Consider the following 19,248-nt stretch of genomic DNA (forward strand, 5'->3'; position numbering starts at 1 on the left):
TCTTTACTGTCACTTTTGATCAATTTAATGCGTCCTTGCTAAATAAATAAAAAACATTTCAAAAACACTTTTGAAAGGTAGTGTATATGTTTTATCATTTAAAAAAAAAAAATTATTCAAAAAGGAATTCCATTCACTGTTAACAACATAAAAAAAAAAAAAAAAAACTGGTTATCACTACACTTCCCCTATTAAAGCCCCTTTGAGCCCTTCTTGTGACTCACAACAAGCAATGATTAAAGTTTGTGTTTTTACTACAGAATGAAGAACTTTTGACTTTGTCTCTGTCAGCCCATCTGAGGGATCATAAAGTACGATGCCTTTATTCTGTCCCGACTCTCTTTCTTCCGCACCTCCGAAGCCAAAGCATCCCTGTCATCTTTTCTCCTGATGAAAGCATTAGCTCTATCGTTCTCTTATCTGATGTAACTCAGACAACCTCATTTCTGCGTAAAGAACTCTCACCTGCTGCATTGAGCTGATACGCACCAGCCTCGGGCCAGAAGACTTGATTTACGTCACATACCATTACGGCTCTTCAGAGATCTGAGGAACAAAACAGTGATTTTAAGAGACTTCTTTTCTGTTCATCACTCCTGAGAGGACAAGCAGAAGTTCAAACCCTTCAATATGACATCATTGGCTGTGTCAGCTAAAACAACACACATCTACTGCAGTGAACAATGTAATTCATGACATTTTTTGCAGAATAACCCACCTTGGGAAATTTAAACTTGAATGTCAACATATTCTCAAGTTATCAGATCATTTTAATATTTTTTAACCATATTTTAAAATGTTGGCTTGATACTAATTTGTGGACTTTCATCACTTGCTTATATTTGTATTGTTGGTTCTGATGTCATTCAAAACCTGTATGCATTTCTTTATTTCTTTATTCTTTAAAGGGGTGGTATAATGCCCTTTTCACAAGATGTAAAATAAGTCTCTGAAGGCCCAAGGGTGTATATGTGAAGTTTTAGCTCAAAATACCCCACAGATATTTTTATATAGCATGTTGAAATTGTCAATTTTTGAGGGTGAGCAAAAACGCACCGTTTTGTGTCTGTTCCTTTAAATGCAAATGAGCTGCTGCTCCCGGCACAGGGGGCGGAGCTTCAACAGCTTGCACTCACACAGACATGCACTGAAAATTTCAAAAACGTTTAGCCTTTTATGTTCAAACCGAAGTCAGACAATGATGGAGAGACTCAAGAAGAAGTGACAACATGTAGAGCAACAGGACATTTCTGAATGGTTAGTTGATGAATTTATCTGGGGGCGGGGTTTATGTAAATTTAAGGGTTGGTGATGTCACTAACCCGGGAGGAATGTCGTGTAGTCTCTACCAGCCGTTTGTTGTAGTCCTTAAAAAGCGATTTCTTTAAAAGCAAATATCTCCCTTTGCTTTAAACTTTGAGCATTGTAACTTTGCAGATGTTGTTTATGCTCAAACAGCAACATTACACACTAACTAAAGTTAAAAAAGTGAAATCATAATCAACCACCCCTTTAAACTTTTATTCAAGTCACTTTCCAAAAAGGTATCTTTACTTTTACTCAAGTATGACTACTTGGAACTTTATACAACACTGACGTATTACTCAAAACATCCTCACAAACTACAGCAATAATTCCATAGATAGTGTCTCATGGTGGCCATGATAATGATGCAGTTTATAGTCAAAGAAGCATCTTTCATAAATCATATTGAATGCTTTTGCCTCTATAACAGAATAGATCCTAAATATCACCTTTATCATGGACAGAGGTCGACCAATCAATCATCTCAGCGTGTGTACGACGGCTCCGTATCACTAGGTCACATCTGGACGCTAACTGTGATGGATGAGAAGAAAGGATGACTAGACACACACGTGAGCTGGTTTTTCACCTTCAATTCATTCTATTCAGATAACAATTTTCCACAAGTATACATATAGCAAGTATAATATACTGTAGAACTGAACTGAGCTGGATGATGACATCACTGTTTTCTGCAGAGCTGCTGTATTACTGAACTAATTATATTAACTTTACACAGTTAATAAACCGACCTGAATCAACACTGAACTTGTTTCACCTGAATAATGACTGATTATATTGTCTTTTAAAGGTGCTCTAAGCGATGTCACACGTTTTTTAGGCCAAAAAATCTTTTGTCACATCCAGCAAACATCTCCTCACTATCCGCTAGCTGCCTGTCCCCTGAACACACTGTAAAAAAACGTGGTCTCTGTAGACAGCCCAGGCTCCACAAACGGCAAGAAAAACAAACTGGCCCAGCCTGGACCACGAAACATAACAAACAGTGTTCCAGCCAATAACCGACGAGAATGACTTGGGGGTGGGGGGGTTAGTGCACGTGCACATTAAGGGGGGGGTGTGGTGTGGAGGAGAGAGAAGCATGAAGAGGGAAGTTAGCTAGAGGAGAGATGTCCTAGACAACGACAACAACTAACGTTAACAATTTATAATCTTGAGAATTTTGATATGGCCGACACACGACCAAAGAGACGACGTTCCGATGAACAAATAACAAAGAATAGGGAAAAGGAGAAGGAACGCGAAGTCCCGAATTTACATCGGAAAAGCGTTCAAAAGGTGGCGAGAACTCCGCCGGCAGAAGGGCTTCCAATCCGACATGCAGGTGGCTCTGTTTCAGCTGGACAGGGTAAATCCAGTTTGGTTTTTCTAAATGGTTCATGACTGTTTCAGGAAGCACGGAAGGGAGGGGGAGGGGACGGGACGGGATGAGGAGGAGGGAGGGTCGAGCTAGCCTCCGTTTTGTTTGACAATACTTCGAACGTCAACAAGAAGTGACTTCACCCAACATCGCTTAGAGCACCTTTAAGAGCTTCTTTACAGAAGAATTGAAAATGATTGAAACAATATGTATTGTATAAAGTGCTATAGGTGACTTGACTTGATGTGCATTTACAAAAATTATTCAGAAACTAGATGTACCGCATGGCGGTACAAAATATGACCGCCGCTCAGGCCTGCACTGGCTTTCCACAAAAAGAAATGACGTGGAGCAATTTGGCTGTATTGCGTGTTTATGTATATACCTAAAAAAAGTAGTAGTATGTGCATGTCTGTCTGTGTGTGTGTGTGTGTGTATGTGTGTGTGTTTGTGTGTGTCTGTGTGTGTCTGTGCGTGTATGTATGCGTGCGTACATGTGTGTGCGCGTGTGTGTTTGTGTGTGTGTCTGTGCATGTGGATTTGTATGTGTGTGTGTATGGGTGTGTGTCTGTGCGTGTGGATGTCAGTGTGTGTGCATGCTTGCGTTTGTTTGTATTCCTGCATGTGTGTGTGTGACAGTTAGGGTTGCCAACTTCAGAAAAGGAAAATGCGGGACAATCGTGGTTATTTATAGGAAAATGAGGGACACTCAAAATATTTGTACTGTATCACACAGTGTACGTCATTTCAGTGTCTGCAGTTAAGTTTGTGTTTAAAAGGTTATCAGACATAAACACATTTGTATTGCTTAACCTATTTATGTATTTAATTCTAAAAATAATTTTAATGTCATACATGAAAAAAGTCACATTACAAACAAACCATAGTTCAAAATAACAGCATTTATCTAAAATAGAAAGCTTTTTTAACATTATACACTAGGCTTACAGTTCAAAAGTTTGGGGTTAGTAAGATTATTTTTTGGGGAAAAAAATCAAGAAAGTAATTGCCTACTTTTATTCAGCAAGGATGCATTACATTAATCAAAAGTGACAGTTAAGATAATGTTACAAAAGCTTTCTATGTACTTTCTAAAAGCTTTAAAACATTAATAATAATCAGAAATGTTTTTTGAGCATATTATTCCCTCAGGTAGATTACATGTTTTCTTGCGTGGCTGGATGTTAGACTCATGAACAATAATCACGTTGTTTGCATTCGCCAAAATTGATTAGCCGAAATCAAAACGTGGACAGTGAAAGGAAATTACCGTTAGCGCGAGACGAGTCCGGCTTGAAGCGGAAGCGACCAGACGGCAGAGGATGTTCGCAAATCAAACAATGATTTGTCTCAAAACAGTGATTAAAAAAAGCTGTGATTGGATGTTGACAGGTGTCGGTGATCATTCTCAAGTGTCGTGGTCAGCACTGCTGCTGTTGCTGTTGTATCAGTCAGTGGTTTATCAGCTTGTCAAAAAACGGGACACGGGAGGTCACGCAAGGGACAAATAAATTAGGCCCAAAATGCGGGACGTCCCGCCTAATTCGGGACAGTTGGCAACCTTAGTGACAGTATCATCCTAAACCAGCAACCCTTCGCTCAACACCACCATCTACAGGCCGATGAGTGTACAGTCACTAAATGTGCACATAAATGAATTTATTTTATACCCCCCCATGGATGAAATTCTACGAAACTTAGCATACCCCCAGAGGATGTCAAGTTAATCATACACATGAAATATGGTGCAGTTCTGAACATCTCAACTGAAGATAGGGGCGATTAAAGCAGAATAATATTGCATTTTCATTTTTTATGGGAGGGGCGCAAATCACAAATGAGTGATTATGGGCTAGGTTGATGTGGGCCCTTAAGAGCAACATACCATAAAAATTTCTTCATCCTCGGTGCCACGGTTCAGGTAGTTATTTAGGAAAAACTGCATTTTTTGGGTTTGGGGGGGCCCAGCGCGGGGGTGGAGTGGCCCCCGGGGACCAAACGAAATTTTTCCGTAAAAGGCTAGTGGGGCTACATGCCCACCAAATTTCATGTTCCCCGGTGTTTCGGTGTCCCTGGTATCGTTGACGAAAAATTCAGTAGATGACAAAAAAAATAAAAAAAATAAAACTTTGACAATCCCTATATGACCGCTTTCGCTAGCTATGCTAGCGGCGGTCATAATAAATGTTACGGAGTCACAGCCATGCGCTCATTAACATATGACCAGACACATTTGCATGTCAACACCCATTCAGTAAACCTGACTCATCCTCATGAAGGACAATGTGAACTAAACTAGTGCACAGAGATTGGTCAATCATAAGTGGTCACTGATATATTGACAAGCCGTCTTAAAGGTACAGTAGTAAAAACTGCCTTAAACTGGTGAAAAAAAAAAAAAAATATGACTGCAAGAAACCCTGACTAACAGAGAAGGTCAAGGGAAAAAATGAGTGGAAAAAACTCGATAATAAAAAGAACAAACTATATATATATATATATATTATATTATATTGTTTATTATATTGTTTATATATATTATACTGTTTATAATATATATATAAACAAACAAAATAAGGAAATGAATACAATTAAGCCTGTTTTAGGACCATATTTTAGACTGAAATAAGGTTGAAATTAAATTAAATAGCCTATTAAGATTAGTTAAAAAACGAAACTTAGAAAAATATAAAAATATATCCTGGACACATTCAATGACAGGTTCTGTGAGATTCACCCTCACATCCTTTCGTGTTATAATCTATTTTTCAGTACAGCTGAATATGCGAAGTGAGTGTGTGTGTGTGTGTGTTGACTTCACACCCCTAGTGATGGTTATAGATGTGAACACATGGTTAGAGAACAGGTAATGTGTTCTGACACAAAGAACAAAGAGAACCAAATTCTAAGAAAATACACACACATTGACACACAAACTACAAAATCCCTCCTTCTTTTAGACACCCGTACATCCAACAGACCTCAGCTTTATGAACGCAATAACATGCTCACGTCCTGAAGAACCATTGCCACTTTACTCATAAAAAAAAGAAATACGATTTTAGATTATAGCATAAAGACAATAAAGACTATTTAGAACCATTGACATTTTTTGCATTGTGAAAAAATCTCATTCTAATGTAATTTCAATAAATAATTAAATAAATGTATTTATACATCATCAACTTATTTGGGAAACTACATGTAAAATATCTGTATGCATCATAGTAAAAATAATATCACAATGCAATAAAATTGAATTTTTCTATGCAAAACAAAATTTCTCAGCTGTGGGGTGGAAAACTCATGAGATTCATCCACAAGCAGTTTCTTAAAGTAACTAGCAATAGTTGCAACAGGTTCTTCAGTTGCTCAAGCTGATCTTTCTGAAGATATTGGCTTTGAAGGCAGGCAGGCCATGCCAAGAGCTCCTTCATCCGTCATCTCCCAGAGCTTTCATTCCTGACCATCAATTTCCTGAACAAGACGCCGACAGGCTTTGATCAATGCGTCACTGTTGTTTTCCCTCCCTCTTTATCTAAATCTGTGCCTCTGGAAAAAATGACAAGACAAACTCCGGCCTCTTTGTCTTAATTTTTACAGCACGAAATTGAATTCCGCCACTCTTCCATCACAAGTGAGAAGTTCAAGGGGCAGAAGAAAGTAAAGAGGGAAGGAAAACAGTACCATGCTGGAAAATTCATGGCTACTGAGAAAATAGATACTGTCAATAATGAAACAATGCTGTCAGAATTACAAACTACAACTCCCATAATGCATCTACATCATGCCTTCAGTAAGGTTCAAGACATTGAACATTGTTTTTGTGTCGCCTATTTAGGTTTACAAAGTCCCTTTAAAATTTGAGATATGTATGTGGGCAAAAGGTGCCTCTGTATGAGTTATTGTTTTTAATATTTATAATATATGATATAATTAAGCAATCTAACATGAGCAAAAAAGAGATGTTTTCCCAAATATCAGCACAATTGCAAATGTGATATTGACAGTTTAATATCAAGCTATACATTTAGACACAATATTGTCTGTTTTTGCTCTATTTAGTCTAACAAAGCCAGAAGAGAGAACGGTTGTGCATCTCAAAATGCATTTTGAACGAATCAATTGAATTAATAATTCAATGAGATACTGAGTATCGTACAGCCAAATTTAAAGTATAATTTAATTTTTTTTTATCATTTCATATTTCTGTATTCAAAATGTTATATTTAAAACATTAATCTCATAACATTATGCAATTGTAATTGCAATGTAAATTCATTAATGTCACCATAAGCTGCATTAAACAGTCTGTAACTGTAATAATAATTAAACTCTGCAATGCATTTTATTGATACTGATTATATTTTATTATAGTATAATATTGGCCCGTAATGGGAAAATTAATTTCTGCCATCGATCAGAAGGTGCTCCTAAATTCTTGAAATGAAAAATGTAAGAATAAGAATGTAATTGTAGAGCCTCGCTATAACCCATATTAACCCATATGAAGCGCTGGTGTCTCTAAAATTTAGAGTCTAAATGAACTGCAGTGCACACTAGAGCACTTCTGACCTCTGGTGCATATTCAGGGAATCACACGTTTATGATATATGAGCAATGGCTTTCCATTCATTCCCTTTCCCAGTATCTGTCTGCATATCACTGTGTATTGCATGTGCCTCTTATAAACGTTATTTTTATTAAGCATAGGAGAGGGCATAAAAGTTAAGGAAGGGAACGTAATGGTCAAAACCTCATGTTGATTCAAACCTGTTTGACTTTCTCTCTTCTGTCAAACACAAAAAGGAGGAGTTTCCCAGAATGCCAAGCTGCTCTTTTCTATGCAATAAAAGCAAACGGTGACTTTGATGGTACAAAAAGCACCATCAAGTTTCTAATTCTAAAAGTCCTGCCTTATAAGTCACAAAAAATTGTCAGTATATTTGTCTTGTTTTACAATATACTTAAACAAGTAAAACAATTTTTTATAAGATGGATATAAGGACTTTTTGTTCCTGAGAATGCATCTTAAATGTGTGTTGGCTTATGTGTTTTATAAATATAGTAAAGGTATCAGATAGAAATACTATAGTATTTGATATGGGTAGCTGACTTTGAATACATTGAATATGTGCATTTTTTTTTAAACCATTGCATTTACATTGTATTCCAATAGAGTACAAGCTCAATAAAACAAGGTACTTTTCTATAATTTTTAAAGGTGAAAGCCTCAAATCTATTTTGAAGTAAAATACCATACCAAGGAGAAGGTGGTAAGAGTGACATTTATTGAGGTTGAGTCGTTACAAACGAGATTATTCTGACCACAAAACCGAATGAGCTCCAGTTGCCTTCACTTTTCAACACGAAACGGGTCTGTATCGCAAACACAACAGTGCAACACAAGATTTATCATATTATTTGGTCTGGAATTCGATGTAAAATAACTGTTGGTTTTCTCTTCATTCACACTGTTTCAGCTAAATGTCTTTATCTGTATTACACCTGACACACACATATGAACAATGACAGAGAAACGACTACAAAAAGATTTAGAGGGACAGTTTAGTCCTAAAAAGATGCACAGGGAGTCATATCATACATAATATCATATCATACAAATAATTTGTCACTTAGGTCCACATTATAATGCTAAAGTTTATTGGATTCATTGTTTTGCAACAAAAACAAAGTTCTTTGCCTGAAAATGTTCAACCTGTTCTGAGCAAACAAAAAATTATCATCTAAATTTGGTCAGTCGTGTGATAACGTATTAATCAGTTTGACATCAGAAATATTTAGGCACAAATTTAAAACATATTTGAATTGCATAATATTTGAATTTCATACAAAATGTTCATCCATTTGGAGTTTTAACATTATGCATCACATTAAGTTGAACAGATTGTTATCTAAATCTCTTTTTTAGCGAGTAGTTCAGAACAAGTTGTTTTTGTGCTTTGTTTCAATAAATGCTCTTATTGGGAAGAAAGCTTTGAGTTGTGAATTGTATATCATTCTGAAACAGTATATTGTCATAATACATCAGGCTCTTTTATCTGAAAATGGATTCCTCACGATATGACCCCTTTGGAGACAGACAGACTCGTTTTGTGGTGGGACAGAGAGACAGAAGAGGCAGTTGCCCATCACAAGAGGAGAAGAGAGGCGTGATTGGGCTACAGTGCTAGCGGCAGCGGTCTAAGCCAATCGGTGAGCTGCCAAATGTCACATGTCACAGCGTGCTGGTGGAGGAGGATGCCAGCCGTTTCCCTATGTATATTCTGAGAAAGATAGAAAACAGAAAGAAAGGCAGAAAGAGACAATCTGTCATCGTTTCTCATCTCTCAGAGATGGTCATCTGAGTTCTTATTTGTGTTCTTTCTTATGCAACATCAATGCCTGTAATGAAAATGGAAGTCAAAAATTCAATTTGTTCAGCTCAATACATTTTAGAGAGTCTGAGCACAATTTTTTTTATTTGTTTCTGATTTATTGCAAACACAGACATATGGGACTCGGGGGCTTATGCGGGGAAAAACTCACAGCGTCATGAGCCAAAGATTAAATTTGATCTACAGTCATTTTTGATGAAAAGCCAAGATTGGCAGAGAAGCCTCATATAAACACTAATGGTCAAAAGTTTGAGATCAGTTTGATAAAAGTAATTCAGACTTTTATTCAGCGAGGACACATTAAAATCATCAAAAGTGAAGAGGAAAGAAGAGGAAAGAAGAGGAAAAAAGAGAAGTGTCTCCATTAGCAATACTATTAAAGATACAATAATTTTGCGGATTCACTCATGCATTTAAATGCATAAACACTCCTAATCAGAAACAAATAAAGACAAATTGCCAGCACTAATGGATGGCAAAATGCACACTCTGACATTTGAGCACGATGTGTACAATGGTGTATTTAAATTACAAGTGCTGACTCGTGACTTTCAATGCAAATAAGGCTTATGATGGGATCAAAAATGGCATGTTTAAAGGCTCTTTCCCAATCAACATCGATCATCTTTTGCATTAAAATCAGCCACAGACTCGCAAGAAAACAATGAGTTCAATGGGGTTATATGGGGATGGGATGAACGTCCGCAGAATCCTACACTTTTTTTAACGCAGATAAACAGTGCTTTAATTCTGTAAAATATTCAAATGCACTTAAAAATGCACAATATATGCACTGTTTGAACAGATGAATCTCATTGTCTTAAAGCTATCGCTGATTTGCAATGATATTAAAATGAAAATATTAGAAGTTAGGATATGATATGAAATATGATGTGAGACCCTCACCCCAGACCCAGCGTCAGAGCGTGTGAGGCGAGCAGAGACGGCAGGAGGATGAGGAGCACGTCTGAGGAAAACAAACCCCTCTTCATCACCTCAGTCTTCCTCACGCTCAGAGAGCCTGACTGCTTTGGGTGATGAAACACAAACTCCCTAAAGAGAGAGAGAGAGAGAGAGAGAGAGAGAGAGAGAGAGAGAGAGAGATCAGGGTCATTCAGCAATATAATCTTGATATGTATACATGGATTTAGGACACTGAAGATGTGAGAATATAAATATATTCAATAAGCGGCCCTATTAGCGCATGGTCTAAAGTACACTCAGGGTGTGTCCGAATCCACTTTTGCTAGTTTAACGATGGGAAAAATGGTCGGCGCTCCCGGCGCATGGTCTAAAAGGGTTGTCTCTATTCTCTTAATGAGTAATGGGTGTGTTTTGGGCGTAACGTGCAATAAACCAATCAGAATGTAATATCCCATTCCCTTTAAAAGCCAGTTGCGCTCGTGCCATGGCGGATTCGCTATTTACATGACGAAAAGACTGAACGCTTCTCTAGAGAGGAAACGGATCTGCTCGTGCGCTTATTTTTTATTCTCATGATAAATTACAGTTTTAGCAGCATAATTTCAGTGAGAAGCTGTTTTGAAAAATGCACATGAATCTGCGAATGTCTCAGTATTTGGTGCATCTCTCTTTTGCTTTAATGACAGTAGCACTGGAGCAACACGAACAAAACCTTGATCAAATGGCTGAGGAAAACGTGTCAACTGGAGTGACAAGACTAGATCGTTTCATTCTTACCTTTATATTCCAAAAAGTGCATTCAGGATAAACTTGGCAGTAAATTTGGCAATATACGAGTAGGCGCAATGCTAGAGCTTTGGTATAAACAGGTCGTGCGCTGCACTCGTCCAATTAATGACACTGACTGACACCGCAAAATATGCAAATATGAATGATAACCCAGGGTTTAGGAATGTACAAAGTGAAACCCAGGATTAAGGTGTGAAAAACCCTTATATGTATTAGATCAGGGGTGTCCAATCCTGCTCCTGGAGGACCACTGTCCTGCAAAGTTTAGCGCCAACCCCAATTAAACACGCCTGAACCAGCTAATCAAAGTCTTACCAGGCCAAAGCTGCTTGAATGTCAATGGAGGAGAAGCCGACTGGACCAAAAAAAAGCAGTTTTACAAGAGAAGTCACGGACAATTTCGCCACAGGTATGATTCAGTTTAAGGCATTTTTCATTCATTTCTATGGTATCCGCAAACAGTGATTAACTATCAAAATTCAATGATGTCAAGGCTGTAATGTGATTGGTTATCAAGGCACACGTGATCAAGTTAGCCGTTACGCTTTCTCCAATGTTAGAGCCACGGACCCTCATAACTCCCAATAATAAGACCATCTCTGACTAGGCAAACTAGAAACCTGAGGCAAGTTGGAGCTCAACCCTGCAGGACTCTCCTGGACCGAGTTTGGACACCCCTGTATTAGATGCTTTTGACACAAATATCACGTCAGGCTGGAGAATTTAACAAGCGTGCACCATGTGACCCTGAAGGTGTTTTAAGCTTAATTTCATTGAAACAGATTAAGCCAAATTCAGCATTGTAATCTCAGTTTAAATCTTGTCTATCCTATCATATAAAGCTTGTTGCTATAATGAAGTCAGACTGGACCTCATACACATGCAGATGTTGGGAGAGCAGGAATGCAAGAATATGCAAAGAAGTTTCGTCTTTTGAGGAAAAGACATTTGACATTTAAACATCACAGCTCAATGCAACCAAGATAAAACTCAAAGCCGCATTGGTTGCAGGAAAATGGAGTAGAAAGTGTATGTTAACATTTTTTATGTTTTTTTAGTTTTTTTTTTTTAGAAGGGCTGCAATGGCTAATCAATAAAACGATCAAATTTAATGTGAACGTTTTAATTAAATGACTCTACATCAGCTCTATTTCTAAAGACTGATTTCAAATAACCTTTGAAACATTTGTGCAGCAAGATTTATTTTTGCACAGTGCGTATATGCACCGCCATGAAAATTGACAATGACAAAGTAAAGCTTTTTGTGCTTTCTCAAAGGTTTTTGCTTTTAATAGCATCATGATATCGGAGTAGTCTCTTGCTAAAATCTGCAATCCTAACATCATTAAACGTTCCAAAAAGTTTTTGTTGCAAAGTTTTTTTTTTTATCTGTATAATGATATGTGCATTACAAACTTTCTCCTCTAGAGAGCCAACTCAGATTCGCTGACTCATGGTGTGGCGCACAAGCTATTTTTGTGTGGCAACTAAATGATCCTCTCTGAGATTTAAGCAGAGGTATGCAGGGCTAACGGAGGTCAAACGCTCCACTGCAAGAACTGGCAATCTGTGAAGCGCTCCGTTAATCTGAAAGGACACATCAGCACACAAGAACACCTCATTTATTTTCTTCCAAAATTACGTTTTTATGTCCTTAAGCATAATTTTATCTAGGACTGTAAACTGGCATCATGTGCAAAAAAAAAAAAAGTTTAAACTTTATTATTCTATCTATTCCAGGGCTTTCTGGGTGTTTTTTGGTCAGCTGAACCTATAGAACTCAAATTAATTACATGAACTATCCTCTGAAAAGTAGCTTATTGTTCTTATCTTTCTACCATTCAAAAATTTGGGGTCGGTAGGATTTTTAAAAATGTTTTTGAAAGAAGTCTCTTACAAGGCTGCATTTATTTGATCAAAAATACAGTAAAAACAGTAATATTGTGAAATATTTATTCCTGTGATCAAAGCTGAATTTTCTGCATCATTACTCCAGTCTTCAGTGTCACATGATCCTTCAGAAATCATTATAAGATGATGATTTGCCGCTCAAGAATAATTTCTGATTATCATCAATGTTGAAAACGGTTGTGCTGCTTCATATTTTGGTGGAAACTGTGATAAGTTTCTGAGGATTCCTTGACTGATTAATATAGATTTAAAAAGAACAACATAGAAATATTTTGTAAGATTATAAATGTCTTAACTGGCACTTTTGATCAATTTAATGAATCCTTAGTGAATAAATTATTCTTGGTAAAAAAAAAAAAATGTATGTAATATTGTAAAGTGATTTTTTTAATGCAAATTTTAATTAATGGAAAGTAATGCAAACAACTCATAAATGCAACAAAAAAAAACTTACAGGTCTCATAAATATTGTTTTTATGCAAAAAAAAATTGGGGGTAAAGTATGAATTTCAATACATATTTGTATTTACAGTAATACTCACTTTTGTATGTAAGACCAGAGTAAAGGGTTTGGATTAAAAAACAGTCTAACAAACAAACCCCCTGCAGTTCCATCATATACCACAAACTGCTTACAAAACTCAGGAATACATTTATTAATAACCATCATCCGCTTATATGACTTTAGAAGGTGAACTGAAGAGAAGAACATGATTTAAGAACGTAGGCTACAAATGAATCAAAGTATGAATTAAAGGTAAATCTTACTTGGGCGGGAGGTTTTCTGGCCGACTGGACCAATCCCACACCCATTCAGCACTCACTCGCCTGTCATTCTCATCCGACTGAAAGAGAAAGAGAGCAGACCGAGACAGTGTGAGCGTATCAAATACATGCATTAAATCAACTGGCTTTGCTTCAGGAACCAGTCCATGGTACAGTGGACATCAAGTGGTGACCTGATACAACCATGTTTGTCCTTATTGCAAGTGAACCTGTATTTAATGTAGTCTGGGTCGTATTTCTTTTTTTAGGAACTCATTCAAGTTCATTAGCCTATTTATTTTTCTGTCCTATCATGCATGATTATACAGTTGCGTTTGCAATCATCCTTGTTGTTTACCTGCTCTCTATTACCGCAAAAAAACAGAAATGCAACACATTTGTGGGTCACCAGCTTAGGCCTTTGCTATGTTTCACCTGTTTCACTTGAAATGGACCCCCGTCATCACGCAGCACACAAACACCAGGGTTGGGAATTAAAAAGGGCAAAAATGCCACCAAAATTAATAAAAATGCTTCCAAAAACCAAGATATGGTGCAAAAAAAGTGCCCGTATAAGTTCTTGTTTTAAATATTTATAAGCAATTTCACATGAGCAAAAGTGCTGTTTTCCTGAATATCAGCACATTTGCAAATGTGATATTGATTTTATACAACAATTCTCCGGGGGGATCCGGGGGGAGGGGGGATCTCCGACTACAGCCATATAAATGAGACGCATAAAGAGAGGGTTTTTTCAGCTTGATGATTGAGTGACTAATCAAAAACTTATGAGCATACATAAAACCATGAAACCAATTACCATTGCAAAGTCTGTCTCAATCAGTCATTATAAAAGTACTGATATGATTGTAACCCTCATAACTATTCAGGTTGTAATTGTTTCAAGTAACTGGTTGTAACTATAAAACAAAATGTGCGATGTTGTTGGAGCTAACATGCTGTAGCCTGAACAGTGCTGTTACCTGTATAGTGACACAGTCTGTGCTGCTGCTGCTGCCCTCACTGGCTGGTTTAGGAGATCCAGATGTTCTCGGGGTCACGACCTGCGGAGGACTGAAATCAGAGACGAAACCTGTGTTATAAAAACAGCTTCCAACCACTTCTGTCCTGATTTCTTCGAGGGGAGGGTCTATTGGTGGGTAAATGTATGGGTTTTTTTCCAGATCTTTCAATTTAATGGAGAAAATAAGCTTGCGCAATTTACATATGAACGCAGTAAAACATACAGAGAACATCAGCTTTAGTTTCTGCTCTGACAGACGCAAGACCAGCCGAACGCTGTGAGTGTGTGTTAGACATCAGGAATGGTGAGAGAACATTGAGCTTGGTATGTTTTTCCTCTTCAAACAAAACTTGGGTCTTCAGTCGACCAAGTTTAAATCCCGTCTGGCTAGAGCTCTTCCCATAATGTTTACTCATTAGGCCAGTAGGTGGTACCTCTGGAAGTGGTCGAAAGTGGACAAGCTCAAAACGTCATAGACCCCGTTTACACCTGTGTTTAACGTCGTCCACTTGTGATCTGATAGACCAAAACGCGTCTTAATACCAGATGTAAACAGGGTCTTGGATCAGGTTTGGAGCTGAACTTTGCAGGAAAGTAGATCTCCAGGAACAGGATTGGGCACCACTGGTGTATATAATACTGAAAAAAGTCAACCACTAAAGCCCAATGTTCCATGCATTCAACTCAAAACTTACTTTTTCAGTATGTAATCACTGATCAATCACTAAACATGTTGGAAACTGATTGAAATTAGTGATGAGTCGTTTATTGCGTCTGTCACGTTACAAATGAACGAAAGACTCGGAAGGTAAAGTAATTATTTATGTTCCCTGTAAATTATTTTTGACTGCATTATAATGATTTCTTAATTCAGAATATGATCAAGATTGCATAAGTGGATGTGTTTGGGGAATTTGCCTGTTAAAAGCATAACATTTAAAGCCCCTTAAATAAACTAAATGACTCGAAAAAAGATTTGTTCATTTTGATGAATGAGATCGAACAAGAGAGTCAGTAAAATGATCCGAACTTCCCATCACTAATTGAAATAAAACACTGCAAGTCCAAACATGTTTGCAATTATGTCTTTAGCAAGCTGTGACATTCAAAACAGGTACAAAACAGGTATGAATTGAGTGCCAGGCTGTATGTAAACACATTGGTTGATGTCTTGGAGAAACAAAGAAATAAAGAGATCTAAAGGCAGATTCATTTACTTCCAAGTGAACTGGCTCAATATTCATAATTCCCAAAGAAAAGCTTAAATAGGCCTCAGACACACACCTCTCTGTTTGACTGCTCCTCTCACACTCCAGCTGAGCTTCCAGCAGAATCCTCTCCAGCTCCCCCTGCAGGAAGGAGGCTGTGGTGTCCTGTGCTCCTAATTCTCCTTCTGTTTGACCTGCAGATCCCATCAGACCCTCCAGCTCCACCCAAGAACCTGACGGACATATGAACCGCGTGGACTTCTGGTTACTTTTGGATGAATAAAATGGATTCAGTTTATTGCTGTGCTGTAAGACAGTGGAATCTGTATGCATGACGTTCAGTTGAACGTCAACATGAATACATCATGAATACATCGTATTGTGACATATTTCCAGGCATGGACGTGCACAGGGGGGGTGTCCCCATAGATATCATATAAAGGCTAGATGTCTCGTCCGCGCTGCTGGCCAATGGAGCTCGACATCCGCACACGGCGGCCATCTAACCACAGGGTGCTCGCTCACTCATAACATGGTGCATGTACTTTTAAATAACCATAACTTGCTCAATTTTCTACCGATTTTCAAACGGTTTGGTTTGTTATAAACGTCAGAGATGTAGCTATTATACTGCATACATATGAATAATTATGTTCAAAATGTTTAAGCATTCAGAATTATAGCCACGTTAATAACGTTTGTAAGAAACCAAACCGTTTGTAAATCCGTCCAGATTTCAGCGAGATAAGAGGATTTGTGTGTGTGCTGCTCACTCACCTTAATTCACAGAGCCCTGTGGTAAGATGGCCGCCGGTGATGCCGGAAGTGACTCCGCCTTAAGACATCTAGCCTTTATATGATATCTATGGGTGTCCCTCTCAGCTGGATGATACCCCCCCACCCCGTCACCCCGTCACCCCGTCCGGTCCCATCCCTCCAATGAACGTGATTTTGGCAGAGCAATCTTTCCCAATCCTCCCCAGTGCCCTTTTTTGGTTCGGCCCACTTCCCTGCAAAATCTATCTATCTATCTATCTATCTATCTATCTATCTATCTATCTATCTATCTATCTATCTATCTATCTGTCTATCATTCTATTGATGTATCTCTCTGATTGTTGACATGAACACAAAAGCTTGCTTACATAAGCATTTTATTTCTGTCAGAGATTAGCCAGCCACCTCTCTCTCTCTCTCTCTCTCTCTCTCTCTCTCTCTCTCTCTCTCTCTCTCTCTCTCTCTCTCTCTCTCTCTCTCTCTCTCTCTCTCCCTCTCTCTCTCTCTCCTTCTCTCTCTCCCTCTCTCTCTCTCTCTCTCTCTCTCTCCCTCTCTCTCTCCCTCTCTCTCTCTCTCTTCCTTCTAATCCTGACCTTCGCATCTTCTCTTTCCGCCTTCCTGGTCATTTTGTGGTTATTTTTCAGAGACAGGGGTTTTGCAGTGGAGAGAGGAGGGATTGTGCCATTGCTCCAGATTCTCCAGCATGTGGAATTGTGACATAACCGCAGACAAGGGCCGTGTGTACAACAAGCACAATATCAAGCTGTGAGTGTGTGCATGTCTATTTGTGCATGAATGAGAGAATGTATTTGTGTTTTATGAATGATAACGTATTCCCTGAGAGGGATTCGGTTTTATGAAGAACTTGTGTTCTGCAAACAGTATTGTTCTCACATTTCCCCCTGCGGACAGTTTAAGCCACTGATCAAATTATGAGTTGTTAACCCTCTTCACAGTAATTGGCTTAGAACAGGCGAGTCATGGAATCTATTTACATAACAATACAGACAAAACAATGGCACTGCAAAATAAAAACACACAGATATTAGGCTACAAGGTTATATATGTGCACTGTAACACACTTTGAACAAAAGTGATTGTGTTATTTTAAAACAGAATTCATAAGAAGTTAAATATATTTTAAATTAATTGTAATTAATTTCATCAAGTTATTTTTTATAGAATTGAGTCTAAAATGTCTTTTAAATCGTATTTATATGCATTTATTTGAAAATAATTTATGTACAATATACTATGGGTATTGAAACAAAATTATAACTTTGCAATTTAAATAATAATAATAATATACATAAATATCAATATCACATATGTCACGTTATAAATAGGCCTTTCTATATAGGCTGCACATCACAGGTTATAACAATGAAGCAGTGTTATGTAAACATGCAGTCTTCTTACCGTGCAGAGCATTGTCCGGTGTTTGAGATCCTGACAGAGACATGATGGGACAGAAGAGTTCAGGAGATGATGCACTGACTTCAGCTCCTATCGGCTTTCTTTGCCCGTGTTTAACCGTCCTCTGCATTTGTTGACAACACTTTTGTGGGTGTGTTTGAGTGGCTAATGCTCGCTGATCACCGTTTCTTAGAGGACGTTTACTTTCTTTCCGCCAGGGGGCGCTCGATGGCTCATAGAACCGAAACCTCCATTGAATTTTTTTTTTTTTTCTATATTAATTAATTTCTTTATTTTTATTTAAAAGGATTATTTTTACATAAAATTGGGATAATGCTAAATAATGGAAAAAAAAAAAATCAGATAGTAAATTAGATATTGATATCTAGTAACTGTAATGACCATGCAGAGTGCGGTCTAGTCTAATTGTTTAGAGGGCACCTGAATAGTGACACTGAAAATAATAAATAGAAATTGTATTTAAAATAACTGGTCGATATATAAAATAGCATAATAATTGTTTACGACCCATCGTTTCTGACCAATCAGAGACAACTTTCGGGACTCCACGCCCCGCCCCCCGGTTCAGTGTTTTGCCATTCTCTGCACTTGTTCTATTTTTATGACGTAAATGCGGTAATCTCTCTTTCTCCCCACGTGTTTCAGCAGGAGGTAAATATTGGCATATTTCCCTTCTTTTCCATAAACAGACCTAAACAGGTGCCTATCTTTGGTATAAACTGGAAAACAACAAAATCTCAGCAAATGATTTTATATTTCAAATCACCCAAATCCAGATATGACACGTAAATTAGGCTAAATAATGTATACAATTATTTTAAAGGTCAGTATTAGATGGTTTGTCTTTGATAACGACAAGTGAGAACAACACTGAGTGTCTCAAAATAACTTACCTGACAAAACATCCAGCATGTGTTGTTACCATTTAGAGTCACATGACCTCAAATAAACTTTTAATAACATGATAATCTCTTCTGATCACCACACACACACACACACACCATCTAATCCGTCTTTCACTGACAAAAAAGTACCATGGTACTACTGTATTTTCGCAGTTAAGTGTTGCATTTCAACTGTGATCATTAAAATGCAGTTTATAGCAACTCACAATACTTTTATGAACACGAATAAACATCTTCACACCCGACTGCTACTTTCAGCCCTGACAAGAAGACATTCCACTTCAAAAATGTTGTGGTGAATAATGTTCATATTAGTTCCCCTGATTCCTCATTCTCGCTCTAGTTTGTGGTTATAATCACGGATAATTAGATTCTGTTCACGTGTTCATCTGGTTCCCTTTGTTTGTTTGTTCCTTGCATTTAA

General features: G+C 37.7%; 1 protein-coding gene across 1 annotated transcript; it reads right to left on the reverse strand.

Annotated features, from left to right (window-relative positions):
* Positions 1 to 7,956: 7,956 nt before the first annotated feature.
* LOC311082630 (BCL2/adenovirus E1B 19 kDa protein-interacting protein 3) lies at positions 7,957 to 18,106 on the reverse strand. Its single transcript, XM_084113575.1, has 6 exons — positions 17,902 to 18,106; positions 15,782 to 15,938; positions 14,457 to 14,547; positions 13,477 to 13,553; positions 9,991 to 10,137; positions 7,957 to 8,973 (listed from the first exon to the last, which is right to left on the reverse strand). The coding sequence occupies exons 1-6, from the start codon at positions 18,026 to 18,028 to the stop codon at positions 8,925 to 8,927; spliced, it is 648 nt and encodes a 215-aa protein (XP_083969701.1). The 5' UTR covers positions 18,029 to 18,106; the 3' UTR covers positions 7,957 to 8,924.
* Positions 18,107 to 19,248: the final 1,142 nt, after the last annotated feature.

The sequence above is a fragment of the Abramis brama genome, assembly GCF_963993115.1.
Source record: "Abramis brama genome assembly, chromosome: 5".
Classification (NCBI taxonomy): domain Eukaryota; kingdom Metazoa; phylum Chordata; class Actinopteri; order Cypriniformes; family Leuciscidae; genus Abramis; species Abramis brama.